Source organism: Peromyscus leucopus, chromosome 4, assembly GCF_004664715.2.
Source record: "Peromyscus leucopus breed LL Stock chromosome 4, UCI_PerLeu_2.1, whole genome shotgun sequence".
Taxonomy (NCBI): Eukaryota; Metazoa; Chordata; class Mammalia; order Rodentia; family Cricetidae; genus Peromyscus; species Peromyscus leucopus.
In genome coordinates this window covers 79,598,884-79,614,849 of record NC_051066.1, presented here as the reverse complement: position 1 = coordinate 79,614,849, position 15,966 = coordinate 79,598,884, and the positions used below count along the sequence as shown (strand labels likewise).

Below are 15,966 nucleotides of genomic sequence, written 5' to 3'. Positions count from 1 at the left end.
CTAGTGCAATGCTAGAATTACAACACTTTAAAGAAGAAAATAAAACCACCCAAACCCAGGTACATAATTTCAGATTGTTTAATATTAAGAAGCCATGGCAAGGACTGGAGAGATAGCTCAGGGGTTAAGAACACTGGCTGCTCTTCCAAAGGGCCTGGGTTTGGTTCCCAGCACCTACGTGGGAGCTGACAGCAATCTGTAACTTCAGTCCAGAGGCTCCAATGCCCTCTTCTGACCTCGGAGGGCAATAAAGACCTGGGTACACACACATAACATGCAGGCAAAACACACAAAATAAAAAGATTTATTAATCTTAAAAGAAAAGACATGACAGATTCTAGAATCAGCTTACCATTGAGGTGCGAGAGATAGTCGATATAAGCCAATACATATTCTGGAATGTCTCCATATTTCTTTAGTCCCAATTCAAAAATCTTAAAGGCAACAGATTTGTCCTAGAAGTAAAGACAGTAGTGGTTTCCACGAAATGCCAGACAATGTATTAAAAAGAATACGAAAGCTACAGAACCTAACAGCCATGGCAATGCACACCTATAACCCCAGCAGGAGGGACTGAGAGGCAAGAGGACTGCCACAAGTTCAAAGTCAGCTTAGCTTACATAGCAAGACACTTTCTCCAAAAGAAAAAAAAAAAAAGAAAGGAAAAGAAAACTTCCACAATATCTAAATATGACAAGACACAGAAGAACTAAAATGGAAATTAACATCTTGTCACATAAAAACTGCTGAGCATAAAAACAACCAAGTGGGTAAGTTCAGGGCCAGTCTAGGAAATGAAGCAAGAACCTGTGCCCTGAAAATGAGAAAAGAAAAAAATATGAGAAAGAGAGAGAGAGAGAGAGAGAGAGAGAGAGAGAGAGAGAGAGAGAGAGAAGGGGGGAATGAGAAAAGAAAGCTGGGGATGTAGCCGGTGGTAGAGCACTTGCCTAGAATGCTCAAAGCCCTGAGTTCAACTCTCAACACCACCATGAACAAAATAAAACAGCTAAGTAGCCAATGTGCATATTGTCTAAGACATATTCCATGGCTGGCTGCCAGGTTGCATTTCCTGTAATCCCAGGACTGGAGAAGTGGAAGCTGGAAGATCAAGTTTGAGACCAGCCTGAGATACTTAGTGATGATATGTGACTCAAAACAAAACAAAATCCAACAAACGAACAAAAACAACCAAGCAAGGGTGAGCTGGGAGAGGTCAGTGGTAGAATACTTGCTTGTCATGTATCAATCCCTGAGTTCGATCTCTAGCACTGACCCTCCAACCACCGCCCCCCCAAAATTCTAAGTAGAGAACGAGCTTGTCTAGGATGTCTGAGGCCTTTTAGTATATAAACAATCAATGAAAAAAGAAAAAAAATTAAAAATTTGGAGTATAATAAGGCACAAATTAGCAAGCAATTGAGCTGGATAATGTTCCACATAATTTTATGCAGATAAACTTAAGGCCTCCTTTAAAAAATGAGCAATTAAGCTTAATTATTTAAAGTTGGGCTTTCAGAGATGAGGTCTTTGCTATGTAAACCTGGCTGACCCAGACTCACTAAGATCTGCCTGTCTCCACTTACAGTGCTGGGATTAAAGAAAGGTATGGGTCACCATGCCCAGCAGGCTGCTTTTCTTCTTATGAAGATACTTCAGATGAAGAAAATGCTATCATCTGTATGTAAGCATTTCAGTAGTTACCTTACTACAGTAATACTCCATTAGTGCTGCAGTAACATAGACATGATGGCGAGTTCTGGCATCCTCTCTTGCTTTTTTAAATATCATTCTTCCAGATTTGATACCTTCTGCTCTCCTTGCAAATTTCATATACTGGATATATACCTACGAGAAAAAAATTATTTGTATTCTACACATTAGGTAGAACATGGTCCTCACAGCATCTAGTACCAGAGCACTGAGCTCTATGCTAATGTTTCTAGTGTAAGAAACTACAGAGTAAGAATTATGTTACTTTTCCACAGGCATTAGGGATACATGCTAATTTTTTATTGAGACATAATTTACATGGCACAAAACTTTTTTTTTTTTTTTGGTTTTTCAAGACAGGGTTACTCTGTGTAGGCCTGGCTGTTCTGGAACTCGCTCTATTGACCAGACTGACCTAAAACTCAGAGATCCATCTGCCTCTGCCTCCAGAGTGCTGGGATTAAAGGCATGCGCCACCACTGTCCAGCTTCTTTTTTCTTATATCTCCGATGGTCATACAATAATCACTCCTATTTGTAGACTATGTGAATTAAGAGGGAATTCAATCCTTATCACCACCAAAACAAACAAACAAACAAGGGCTGAAGGTATGGCCCAGTGAGAGCGTGGCCTAGCAATGCACAAGAGCCTACATCTGACCACTAGCACCATAAAAATTTAAAAAATGAAAGTTGGGGTCTGGGAAAATGACTCAGTGGGTATGTGCGCTTGCTGCCCAAGGATGAGGACCTGAGTTAGAATCCCCAGGACCCACATAAAACCCGGGCATTACTGTACATGCCTGTAACCCAGTGTTGAGGGCAGGAACAGATGAACCCAGGAGCTTGCTGGCCAACCAGTCAGCCTAACTCAAAAGGTGGGTTTCAGGTTCAGTGACTGTCTCAAAGGAATGAGGTGGAAAGCTAAACAGGAATACACTGATGCCCGTTTCTGGCCTCCACCCACGTGCACAGGTGTGCACACTTGCTCACACACATGAATAAATATATACATACTCTACATACTCCTCTACCCACAACCAACAAATCATAGTAGAGATCTTCACTCTCTTGGTTAGGTATATTCCAAGATATTTTTTAAAAAGTTGAGGCACCTGTGAGTGCCCATATTTCCCAGATTTCTTCCTCAGCATATCTGTTCTGGTATAGAGGAAGGCTAACTGATTTTTGTATGTTAATTTTGTATCTTTCCACTTGGCTAAAAGTGTTTGTTCTAAGTGTTTTCTGCTGGAGTCTTTAGGTTTCTTATGCATAGAATCATAGGATCTGCAAGTAAGGATACTTGAACTTCTTCCTTTTCTATTTTCAGGCGCTCTATTTGCTTCTCTTCTCTTGCTGCTCTAGCTAAGGCATCCAACACTATATTGAATACAAGTGGAAGGAGTAGATACCCTTGTCTTGTCTGTGACTTTAGTGGAAATACTTTGATTGTCATATACATGTTTATCACATCAACATGTTTCTGGGGTTGGAAAGATGGCTCAGTGGTTAAGGGTGCCTACCACTCTTTCAGGACTCACATCAGTTATCTCACAATCACCTTTAACTCCAACTCAAAGGGATCCAATGCCCTCTTCTGGCCTCAGAAGGCACCTACACTCATGTGCACAACCCCTGCCCCCCCCAAACAATAAAAAAAAATCTAAGCAAAAGTGTTCCTTGACTTCCCAGTTTCTTCAGGACTTTTTACAATAAAGAGATATTTGATTTGCTTTGCTTCCTTTTTAAAAAGTCCTCATTTACATGTGTCTATGCACACACATGCATGTGAGGAGATCAGAGAACAACCGTGGGAACCGTTTCTCTTCTGACACTACAGAGTCCTGGGGATGACAAGTTGTAAGGCTTAGTGACAAGTGTCTGTGCTTCCTGAGCCCCCTCACGGGCCCTGATTTCTCATACTCTTATCCATGCGGCTTTCTTCTGATTTGTATTTTACTCTCTCTCGCCTCCCTTCCCCTCCTCAGGTCACCATTAAATATTGATACTTTTACCCCTATAACACTATAAACTACACCTCCCCAAATCAGTTACCCCAAACCAGTCTCTGAAGCTTATAGGGGACAGACCTTGATGTACAAAAATGTCTTCTAATGCCGGTTAATACCTGGACTCTTAATCTGTCCCAATAGCTAGGGCATAAACAGCAGTGGACTCGAATGAAGTTAAATGAAAAGTGGAGGGGAAAGGAATAAAAATGAGAGGACACAGCTGGGTGGTGGTGCACACTATAACACAGAGAAACTCTGACTCAGAGAGAGAGAGGCAGAAAAAATTCTGGGGATGTAGGACAGGATCAAGACAGAAGTACCAGTGTGCTTAACTGGTGAGCCATGTCTTCAGCCCCAAAGAGTTGGTTCTTGAAAACAGAAGTAACATTGATAAATCCCTATCCAAACTAACCAAAGAAAGAAAAAGATACAAATTAATAAAATTAGATAAGAAAAATGAGATGTTATTATAGATTACAATAACAATAGAAAATCATTAGGAAGTATTTTGAAAACATATCAGAAAAAGCTGAAAATTCTAGAAGAAATGGCTAAAAACCTAGAGACATATGACCTACCAAAATTAAGAAAATATAAACAAGGGGGCTGGAGAGATAGTTCAATATTGACTGCTTTTCCAGAGAACCCAGGTTCAATTCTCAGCACCAACATAGCAGCTCACAACTGTCTGTAACTCCAGTTCCAGGGGATCTGACACCCTCACACAGACATATGTAGGCAAAATACCAATGCACATAAAATAAAAATAAGTAAGTTATTTTTAAAAAATACAAATAATAAAGTGCTTCATAACAGTCAGTGAGCCTGAAGGAAGAATAAAAAGTCTCCTAACAAAGAGAAGTCCAGGTTCAGATGGATTCACTGCTGAATGCTCCCAAACCTTTAAAGAACTGAAAGCAACATTCTTCAAACTATTCCACAAGGTCGATGAGGAAAGAACCCTGATATCAAAAATAGAGGACAACAGAAAAAACAAAAACCAACCCTATAGATATAGAATATATTCCCTGATGAACAAAGCTAAAAAAATTCTCACTAAAATTCTTGCAAATCAAATTCAAGAACACATAAAAAGATCACACACAATGATCAAGTTGCCTTCATTCTAGAGATGAAAGCTTGGTTCAACATATGTCAATCAGTAAGTGTAATCCAGCACCTAAATAGACTGAAGGACAAAAAGGACAGGATTATATCAGTGGATACAGAAAAAGCCTTTGACAAGGTTTAAAACTCCTTAATGATTAAAAACCCTGAAGAAAGTAGGAGTAGAATGCACATATCTCAATATAATGACTATATACAAGAAACTTAGCACCTACATTATCAAAAGAGGGAAAAGAAGGGTTGTCTCTAAATTCTGGAAGAAGACTTAGTACTCACTTTCTCCAATGACCAGTCAATATAGTACCTGAAGTCTTAGCTAGAGCAGGAACACAAACAAAAGAAATAGATTTAAAAATGGAAAAGTCAAATCATCCCTTACTTGCTGGGCATGGTGGCACATGCCTTTGATCCCAGCACTAGGGATGCAGAGGCAGGTGAGTTCTAGGCCAGCCTAGTCCAGTTCCAGGATAGCCAGGACCACATAGTATGACCCTTTCAAAATAAACAACAAAGAAATTATCACCTACTTGCCAATGAGGCAAAACTGTATTTAAAAGACTATCTATTTAATCAGAAAACTGTTGGCTCTGATAAATATTTTCAGCAAACTATCAGGATACAAAAAACAACATAAAAATCTGTATACTAACAAAAAACTAGTGAAGAGATTAGGAAAAATAGCTCATTCACAATCACTTTTTAAAAAACAACACAAAATACTTAGGAAGAAACTTAAACAAGAAGGTGAAAGACTTCTGCAAAGAAAGCTTTTTAAAATATTGATGCACTACACTGAAGAGACACGAGAGGATGGATAAATGTGTATGTTAATGAATAGGCAGAATGATGATGTGCAAGATAATGGTATTATTGAAAGCAATCTACGGATTCAACACAATTACCATAAAAATTCCAATACCTTACTGTTGGGACAGAGTCCACGAAGGAAGCTATGTGAGGAAAATTCTGAGAGCTTGTGAGAAAATTCCAAGAAAAAAAGACAAGAGTCTGTGGCCTCTGTTCCTCCATAACATGAGTTGTTCCTGGAATGTGCTTTTGTGCCCCCCCCCCCTTTCCAGGTGGAGCAGACAAGAATGGGTTGACTCATCATTGACTGTTATTATTCAGATGGTGATTCCAAGCATGGGTGTCTTCATGACTGTGTACAGCCTAAACTCATGTGAACTTTGCTCAGATGAGCTTGTTTAACCCTCAGAATATCCTCAGAATTGAGGTTATTCCAATAAATTGTCTGATGGTCTTAATAAGTTGGCTATTTCATGGGACTTAAGTTCACCTCATTATTAGGCTCCACTCTCCCAGGTTCACACCAACTAGATTAATAACACCATAATATAAGACCTCAATTGAAATTGTCAGAAGAAAACATAAGGAAAATAATTCAAGGTGTGGGTACAGGCATGATCTTATTAAAAAGGACTGTAATAGCACAGAAAATAACTCCAAACTGACAGATGGGATGATATGAAATTAATAAGCTGCCTTTTCTAGCTAGCTATACTTCAGACAAGGGCCAATATTTAGACTATACAAATAACTGCAAAATTAAACACTTCCCCAACAAAAGTCTTCCAAACAATCAATGGAATATAGAAACCAATCTATATTAAATCAATGAACTGAATATAAAGTTCTCAAAAGAAGAAGCCCAAATGGCTAATTTTTTTTTTTTTGCACAAGTGTCAAACCATCCTCAGCCATCAGGGAAATGGAAATAAAAGCTACTTTGAGATTATATCTCACTCCAAACAGCAAGTCTACCACCAAGAAAACAAAAGACAACACATGCTGCTGGGAATGGGGGGAAAGAGAAGGAAGTGAACTGAGACACTAGGTGGTATCCTGAGCATAGGAAACCTCAAAGCCCACTCCCACAGTGACACACTTCCTCTAACAAGACCAGACCCACTCCAACAAAGCCATACCTTCTAATAGTGCCACGCCCTATGAGATAATTAGAGCCAATGACATTCCAACTACCACAGACGGCCCATGAAACTATAAACTCACCCACGAGGAAAGAGACAGGAGAAGGTATGAGAAATAGGATCTATATGATATGAAAGCAGAAGGCTGTTGGGATTGGAAAGGGACCAGCCAAGGGGGAAAAGGAAATGAGATAGGGGAGTAGCAAAAACAAAGTATGCATGGAAATGCCACAGTGAAACCCCGACTTTGTATGCTTGTTTGAAAAGACTAATTAAAAAATATGACCACGGAGTGTTATATGTAGTGGGAAGCTGTTCTGTCTATGACCTTGAAGCACTGTCCCTAGAGATGCAGCAGGTAACTGTTCCACCTGCCGATGACCTTACATGCCCCTGAGGCGTGACCTCTTGGACCCTTAAGACCTGGGATGCACGTACACATCTCTCTCTTGGCTCCATTGTGGTACTTGGATGCTGGACTGATCCAGGCACCCAGAACAGCATTCCAGAACCAATATCAATTCTGTTCTGTATGTGAGTTTTCCCCCTAATAAATCCTTTGCCCTTTAAACAGACTCCATGGATTTCTCATTATAGTTATAGAGAGACCTTTCTTTAGCTATTTCATACTGATGCAGTAAAAAAAAGAGCCAGTCAGTGGTGGCGCACGCCTTTGATCCCAGCACTTGGGAGGCAGAGGCAGGCGGATCTCTGTGAGTTTGAGGCCAGCCTGGGCTACAAGTGAGTTCCAGGACAGCTAAGGCTATTACACAGAGAAACCTTGTCTTGAACAAAACCCCGAAAAGCAGAAACAAAACAAAACAAAAAACCCAAACCAATAGAGTAGAGCTCACCAACTTTTAGGGATTAGGACACAGAAGGGTATTTTTCAGGGGTGATGGAAGTGCTTTGTTTCTTTATTTGGTTTTTGGGGCAGAATCTTATACAGTGCAGGTTATCCTTAAACTCACTACATAGTCAAAGATAACCTAGAACTCCTGACCCTTCTGTCTCCACTTCCCAAATACTGAGGTTACAGTATGAGCCATCGTGCCCCGCAGTGTTTTGTACAGAGGGTCCCAGGATCTAATAAGACATAAGAACAATGAATCTTATTGTGCATGAATTAAATTTTTGTTGTCTGAAGTCACAGGAGGATGGTAGGAAAGACAGACTTGGAAGGTTACTCACCAAGTGGGGTCAATATCCTCAATCGCCAGAAGTCTGTTATATATACTATGAACCTTCTCATACTTCATGCGACTCTAAGGTGGGCAGAGAAGTTAATGTAAATATATACTCACAAACAGCAGATCTGAGCTTTAAGGAGCCTGAAACCATACTCCTGTCCCACAACACACACAATGGCACCTATACTGCACATAAACTTATATCAACTTGAGCACTAAAAACTGTTTATTGTTATCATCTCTGGCTACAAAACAAAGAAGCTGCCAGAAAAACAAAAACAAACCAACCAACCAAAAAACAAACAAACAAATAAACAAAAACTTAATCCTGCAGTAAAACTGTAAGAACCAGATGTAATGCCAGTATTGATTAACAGGCTCAGGGAGAAGTACAAGTTTGAGTTTGAGGCCAGCATGGGACACACACACACACACACACACACACACACACACACACACACACACACACGGTCCAAACCTTTGGACTCTTCTCACCTCTTCATAATCTGCATATGCAAAATAAAGGAGCATGTTCTTCTTTAATAAAGTGCTTATGGCTCTTTCGTATATATTAGCAGCTTCATCACTAAATAATTTGGCATTGTTCATATCCTAAGAGGAAAAAGGAAGCACATCCACAACAACTTTAATGTAGTTCAAAAAGTAAAAATGAGACAGTAGCTATTTTATAAGGTACCTACTAAAAAAACAAATACACACTTACATTTAAGAAAGAATTACCAAGGATTTCTTCCTGCTCTATGTAGGCAGAGAAGAGTTTCTAGGGTTCGAGCCCAGGGACATCTACCACCAAGCTGTGCACTCCGACCCCGTGACTTTACACTGTATTTTCATACAGACCCACGTGTCACTGCACCTTCCTGAGACTATAGCCACTACCTTGTCTAGTCTGTCCTCCCCACCTCCAGGAGCCCCCTTCACCGTTTAATGTGTGTCGCTGTATGTGTAGGTGTGAGTGTGATTCAACCTACATAACACTTACACTTGATTACTACAATTGGTTATATTTTTCAGTAGATCTTATTGCTAGGGCAAAGTCACCAAGGTAAAAGAGGACAGGGAAGAATACGCACCCCCTTTTCCGCAAGCAGCTTACTTGACTGCTCCAGATACTGGGCAGCTTCGTACCAGATATCAGGGTGATGGCCCAGCACAAGCAGGCATTGCTCGTAAGCAAACATAACTAAGGGAAGACAAGCACAGACACTCAGTTCAGATAAATAGCACTAACAACAGCATCACCACAAGCATGCATGAGATTATTAGACACAGACATGGTCTTTAACAATTAATGACAATTCGAAATAAAACAGTAACCTCTGATGCCATCATCCAGAGGCTGAACTGTCTGTCCACTGTTCACCAGGTTACTATCTACTGGGACAACTATATGCTGGAAAAAAAGAAAGGCACCATCAGTGCAAAAGTGAATAAGACTTCCAACATTTGAGAAGGATGTGATCTACACAGAGGATGGTTATTAAGAAAGCAAAGTCCGCTGGGCGGTGGTGGCGCACGCCTTTAATCCCAGCACTCGGGAGGCAGAGGCAGGCGGATCTCTGGGAGTTCGAGGCCAGCCTGGACTACCAAGTGAGTTCCAGTAAAGGCGCAAAGCTACACAAAGAAACCCTGTCTCAGAAAGAAAAAAAAAAAAAAAAAAAAAAAAAAAAAAAAAAAAAAAAAAAGAAAGCAAAGTCCTCTGACCACCATACACACACACACACACACACACACACACACACACACACACACGAAGAAAGAAAGCCTAAGTAACTTCATTGAGTGACTGGCATCTGGAGTCCAAAGGGGCAGAAGCTAGTCAATGAGAAGTAAGTGGGTCAGAGGGAAGGGTGGGTACACACTGGCAGAGGTTGCTAAGGATGTGACTCAGTGGTAGAGTTATCTACCATGCATGTGGTTCTGGGTTTGATCCCCAGAGCCCCAAAATAGATATAGGCAAAGAAACAATATTTATAAAGTCCTTCAGGTGAGTGAACCTACAAAATTGAAAAATTCAGTGAAATTCCAATCCAGTAGTAAGAGTAATTTGTATAAGTCTAACTCTTCTGAAATAAAAAATTGTGAACTGAAGACAAAAGTTATATCTCTGTGACAGAGCATATGCTTAGCACGCCCAAATCCACAAAGCCTAGGATTCAAGCCCTGGTACTTCTCTATCTCCATGTGTATGTCTATGTGTGTATGTTTTGTATACATATGTAAGTAAAATGAGATAAAGCACCTGCCCCAAAATAATAAAAAACAGAATATTAAATTGTTCTTCAGAATAAAGCAGAAATCAAAGCAGATTGGGCCAGAGGCAATGGTGAAATTCATATTATACAAAGTCCAAATGGACAGTAAGTAATTAAACATCCTATTAAATAAAACTCAGTATTCTTCAGAGAAGACAAAAGAATCCAGGCTTTATAATCTATTATTTGTACATTTATAAAATATTTAAAGGAAAAATTTAACTGTTTATTTATACAGGTAACAAAACATGAAAATGGGTGACCAAGAGTAAAAAATCATAGGAAACCAATCCATGATGGCCCACTATCTGCAGGAATTGGTAAATGAGGACTTTATAGCCATTGTAATAGTCACATTCATAAATCTAAAGAAGACACATTACAGGGGTTGGAGAGGTGGCTCAGCAAACAAGAACACTTGTTCTCACAGACAGCCTGGGTTTGATTCCCAGCACCCACATGGTAGCTCATAACTATCTGTAACTCCAATTCCAGAGGATCCAATGGCCTCTTCAGGTCTCTTTGGGCACCAGGCATGTAAGTGGTACACAAGACATTCATGCAGTCAAAACATCCACACACACATACAATTAAAAATTAAAATACACATACACACATACACACACATACACACACACACACACACACACACACACACACACACACCATACGCATGCACATAAATACACTGCAACACGTGAATCTCAACAGAGAAATTAAAATCATAAAAAGACTTTTAAATGGAAATTGAGAGAACTACAAAGTACAGTATATAAAATGAACGATTTGCTGTATTAGCTCACCAGCAGATTGGATATAATCAAACAAGGGGTACGTGAACATGAAGATAATCAATGAAAATCCACAAGTGGATAAGAAAAGATTTAGGAGTAAGAGACAAAGCATCATCTGAGCATGGCAGCACCTTCCTGTGACTCAGGAAGCTAGGAGGAAGATCAGCCGAGGCTACATAGGGAGCTTGAAGGCAACCTAACCTGCAGAGAGAGCCTGAAGTGGTGGGTGGGAGAAGCAGGAGCAGAGCTTGAGGCAATCCATGAGGTTAGGATCAAACAGTCCGAGATACATGGAGTTGGAGTCCACGAGGGCTACTCTTGTTACCTCTTTTCGTTATAAGGGTCTGGTCCTCTGTACGGAGAGGGTTACTCTTCTCCCACTGGATGTACTTCTTCCACATGTCTACTTGCTGAGCTTCTTGAGGAGTATTCTGAGGAGGCACTGAAGGCGCATTGCGGTCCAAGCCTTTCATCACTGTCTCATATTCCTAAGCAAACATTTAGAAATTTTGATGAGCCTAGAACAACTCAGATATCTGGGGAGCAAGTTCATCAGTCTGACATACTTGGTTGAAAATGTTTACTCTCCTACACCTAATATCACTTTGCTAGTTGGGAAGATGACACAGGAGGAATGTCACTAGTTAAGGGTAGCTCAGCTAGAAAATACCAGGCTAGTCAGCACTACACAGCAAGGCTCTATTGGAAAAAACAAATACTGTTTGGAATGGGATGTAACTCCTTAGTAGAACACTTCCTAATGTGTGCCAATCCCCAGGTTAGATGATGCCCCCAAACAAATACACACTGGGTTAGTGATGCCCAGACTCATTGGGTTAAGCGATGCCCTGTAAAAAACACACACACACACACACACACCACCACCACCACCACCACCACCACCACCACACCAACAACAACAACAACAAACAAAACAAAGGAAAAACATTTCTTCTAAATCCAACTTATATTTTGTCATTCACGTAACTTAAAGAACTATTTCGGTTCACCTATGTGATCTTGCCAGGCCTTTGATCACAACACTCAAGAGACAGAGGCAAACTGATCTCTAAAAGTACGAGGCCAGCCTGGTTTGCTTAATGAGTTCCAGGACAGCCATTGCTACAGATCTTGTCCACAAAACAAAACAAAAAAAAACAAAACAAAAAAAAAAAAAAAAAATTGAAAATACCAAGAGCAACATCAGCTAGGAAAGCTTTACTAATTATTTGAATGATTCAACAATATTAAATTAAGCAGCTGATAGAATTTCATACCTTTGCTACACGTCTAGCATTCATGTAGTCTCTACTCCGATCTTCAATCATTTTTTTAGCTAAATGAATATTGATACCCTGAAGAGAAAAATTATTGTTATTAATTGCTTTTTCTTTTTTTTTTTCTTTTTTTAAAAACAGTTTTGCATGCCAGGCGGTGGTGGCGCACACCTTTAATCCCAGCACTTGGGAGGCAGAGCCAGGTGGATCTCTGTGAGTTCAAGGCCAGCCTGGTCTACAGAGCAAAATCCAGGACAGGCACCAAAACTACACAGAGAAACCCTATCTTTAAAAAAAAAAAAAAAAAAAAAAAAACCCACCAAAAACCCAGACAGTTTGGCAGACTAAACGCATAGCCTCCTGCATGCTAGGTAACTAGACAAACACTCTACCACTAAACTACAAACCCAGCCTAGGGGAAAAAAAAGTTAAGTAGACTAGCACACAAGATGGTTTAGTAGGTAAAAGCACTTGCCATACAAACCTGTGACCTGAGTTCCATCCCCAGAACTCAGGTAAAAGTGGACAGAACTGACTCCACTAAGTTGTCCTCTGACCTCTACAGATTCATCAGGACATGTATTCCTTCACCCCCACAACAATGTCTGCTGTGTCTACTGGGAGTGGGCCACACAATCCTATCACTGGAAATCTTTTCACTTTACTTCTTTCGTGTGAATGGACGGATCGAAGGGTGGGTGGGTATACACACTATAGCACATGCACGGAGGTCAGAGGACAACTTGCAGCAGTGGGTTTCTCCCTTTACAATGTAGATTCTGAGTGTTGAACTCAGGCCATCAGGCATGGCAGCAAGTACCTTTACCTGCTGAAATATCTTACTGGCCAAGAATTTGTCTGTCTGTCTGTCTCTCTCTCTCTCTTAAAAAAAGTGTATTGTTGTTTTGCGTGAGTTATGCCTGTGCATCAGTGTGTGGCTGGTGCCCATGGAAGCCATAAAAGAAAGCTGGATTCTCTGGGACTGGATTTATAGATGGTTGTAAACCAGTGTGGGTGCTGGGAACGGAACCTGGGTCCTCTGGAAGAGCATCCATGGCTCTCAACTGCTGAGGCATCTCTCTAGATCCCAGCCTAGGGATTTTTATAGTCATGACATCATGAGATTCTAACGTACCCAGTCAAAGCAGTCATTAAGCAAACAAATAATAAATGTTGTTAAGGATGTGGACAAAAGGAACAATTATACACTACTGGTGGGAGCATAAATTAATTCAAATGTCAATACAGAGATTTCTTTAAAAAGCTACAAAAAGACCTACAATATGACTCAGCCATACCATTCTTTGATAGTGATCAAAAGGATTTGAGCCAACACATCACAGAGATACTTGCACATTAATGTTACTGCAGTACTATAAAAACATAAATTCCTTTATGGAATCAATATAAACAATGTGTCCAGGAGTATATAGTTCCATGGCAGGGCACGTCCCTCACATGCATAAAGCTCAGGGTTTAATCCACGGTGCAGCAAACAAACGCCAACAGCAGCAGGAAACACCGTGTAACACTAACATTCAGGCACCAGACACCAGAAGGCTACATTCCCTAAGTTTCAAATAGGTAACAACTCAGATATCTAGTCTGTAATAAACTCTGGCTTCCTAATTTACCTCTTCATACTTGTTGTAGTCTCTCCAGAGCTGTTCAATGTTGATCATTGGATTAACACAACCTCGTTGATAGACTCTTCGGACAGCAGTTATTCTCTGATTTTCTGCATAAGATCCTACAGCTTCCCTGAAGTTGGATAAGAAATACCATTAGTGTATTATAGCTAAATCAATTGTTTATATATTAAAAATTAAGGCAATACTTACACGCCTTTTAAGAAGTTGATGTAATCCACCCAAATCTAAGAAATAAAACAAACATTAATCTTTCTTGATATTTACCATTTAAGCATATGCCCAGGTCTCATGCATGCTGGGTAAGTACTCTACCACTGGGCTATATTCCCAGCCCTTGTGTATATATTTACAAATCTGAACTCTACCTGATAGGACATAATTTCCATTCCAATTTTATCCAGTGCAAAGTCATAAGCTTGAGCCATTTTTTCTCTGAAATGAATATGAAAGATATTTATAAAAGATTGTTATCAGCTGGGTATGGTGGCTCATGCCTGTTATCCCAAAAAGCTGTTGACTCAGGAAGCTGAGGCAGGAGCACCACCCTCAGTTTAAGGCCAGCCTGGGCTATGCAGTATACCCCATACTATTCTGAGCTACAAAGACAGACCTTGTCTGAAAAAAAAAAAAAAATCAAAAACTAAAACTAAAACCTAAACTGTTATCAAAATGCATCAGAGAACATCCAAATTAGAGTCAGTGAAGATAGGTAGTTATAAGTCATAGTTGGGAATTAACTACCGAGTAGCTGCCTTGGACATCTTTTTTTTTTTTTTTTAAAGATTTATTTATTATGTATACAGTGTTCTGCCTGTGTGCCAGAAGAGGGCGCTAGTTCTCATTACAGATGGTTGTGAGCCACCCTGTGGTTGCTGGGAATTGAACTCAGGACCTCTGGAAGAGCAGCCAGTGCTCTTAACCGCTGAGCCATCTCTCCAGCCTACCTTGGACATCTAAAGTGGCACATAGAACTTGTACCTTATAACTTGCCAAGCATGGTGCTGAGACAAGCATTAAGAAGCTTTTTGAAAAAGTTTGACAAGCCTGTCAAAAAGTGCTATGGTGCTGCAAATCCACAGTGTTTCAATATAGACAAATTTGGATGAGTTAGTTCTCTAGCAGAAGAGAAATGCCAATGGCTTTCCTTCAAGTACTTTTCCTGATTTCTTGGAGAATTCTGACTTTTCAAATACTTAGGTTTCTTCCCACCTGTAGCTCAGAGACAAGAGATAGTATGAGTCATGTCTAGAGACACATGCAACACCCCCAACACACACACACACACACACACACACACACACACACACACACACACACACAGAGGGTTTCTTTGTTTGGCCCTGGCTGTCCTAAAACTCAATCTGTAGATCAGGCTGGCCTTGAACTTACAGAGATCCACCCGCCTCTGCCTCCCGAGTGCTAGGATTAAAGGTGTGTACCACCACTGCCCAGTCTCAACATGCATTTTTTTTATTAAGAAATTTTTTATTCATTTTACACACTAATCACAGATCCCCCTATTCCCTCCTCCTGCCCATCCAGCCTTCTCCCCAACCCCCCATTCCCTCCTACAAGAAGGTAAGGCCTCCCATTGGGAATCAGTAGAGCCTGGTACATTCAGTAGAGGCAGGTCCAAGCCTTTCCTCCTGCCTCGAGGCTGTGGGAGGTGTTCCACCATAGGTAGTGGGCTCCAAAAAGCCGGGTCATGCACCAGAGATGGATCCTGATCCTACTGCCAGGGGGACCCTTAAGCAGATCAAACTCAACATGCATTCTTAAGACCATGATTTCACTTACTTGTAACTTGGCAGTTTACCCTTGGTTTCTCTGACGTATGAAAGATAACACTTCCATAAATCAATGTGCAAAACCTTCATAAGGCATCTTTGAAATAGCTTTAAATGTAAGAAAACAGTATCAGCATCAAGTTAAATCAATTTCATCTTTGCATAAGTGAAATAGCATGTTAAAAAATAAAG

The 15,966-nt window shown here is 40.4% G+C and overlaps 1 protein-coding gene across 1 annotated transcript in view; it reads right to left on the bottom strand.

Annotated features, from left to right (window-relative positions):
- Positions 1-15,966, bottom strand: part of Cstf3 (cleavage stimulation factor subunit 3) — an 86,024-nt gene that overhangs the window by 10,015 nt on the left and 60,043 nt on the right. Inside the window, 11 exon segments of the mRNA XM_028877894.2 lie at positions 353-455; positions 1,702-1,845; positions 7,986-8,063; positions 8,484-8,600; positions 9,083-9,192; positions 11,384-11,546; positions 12,336-12,413; positions 13,970-14,096; positions 14,177-14,211; positions 14,353-14,419; positions 15,785-15,882. Of these exon segments, the coding sequence (XP_028733727.1) occupies positions 353-455; positions 1,702-1,845; positions 7,986-8,063; positions 8,484-8,600; positions 9,083-9,192; positions 11,384-11,546; positions 12,336-12,413; positions 13,970-14,096; positions 14,177-14,211; positions 14,353-14,419; positions 15,785-15,882 (1,120 nt within the window).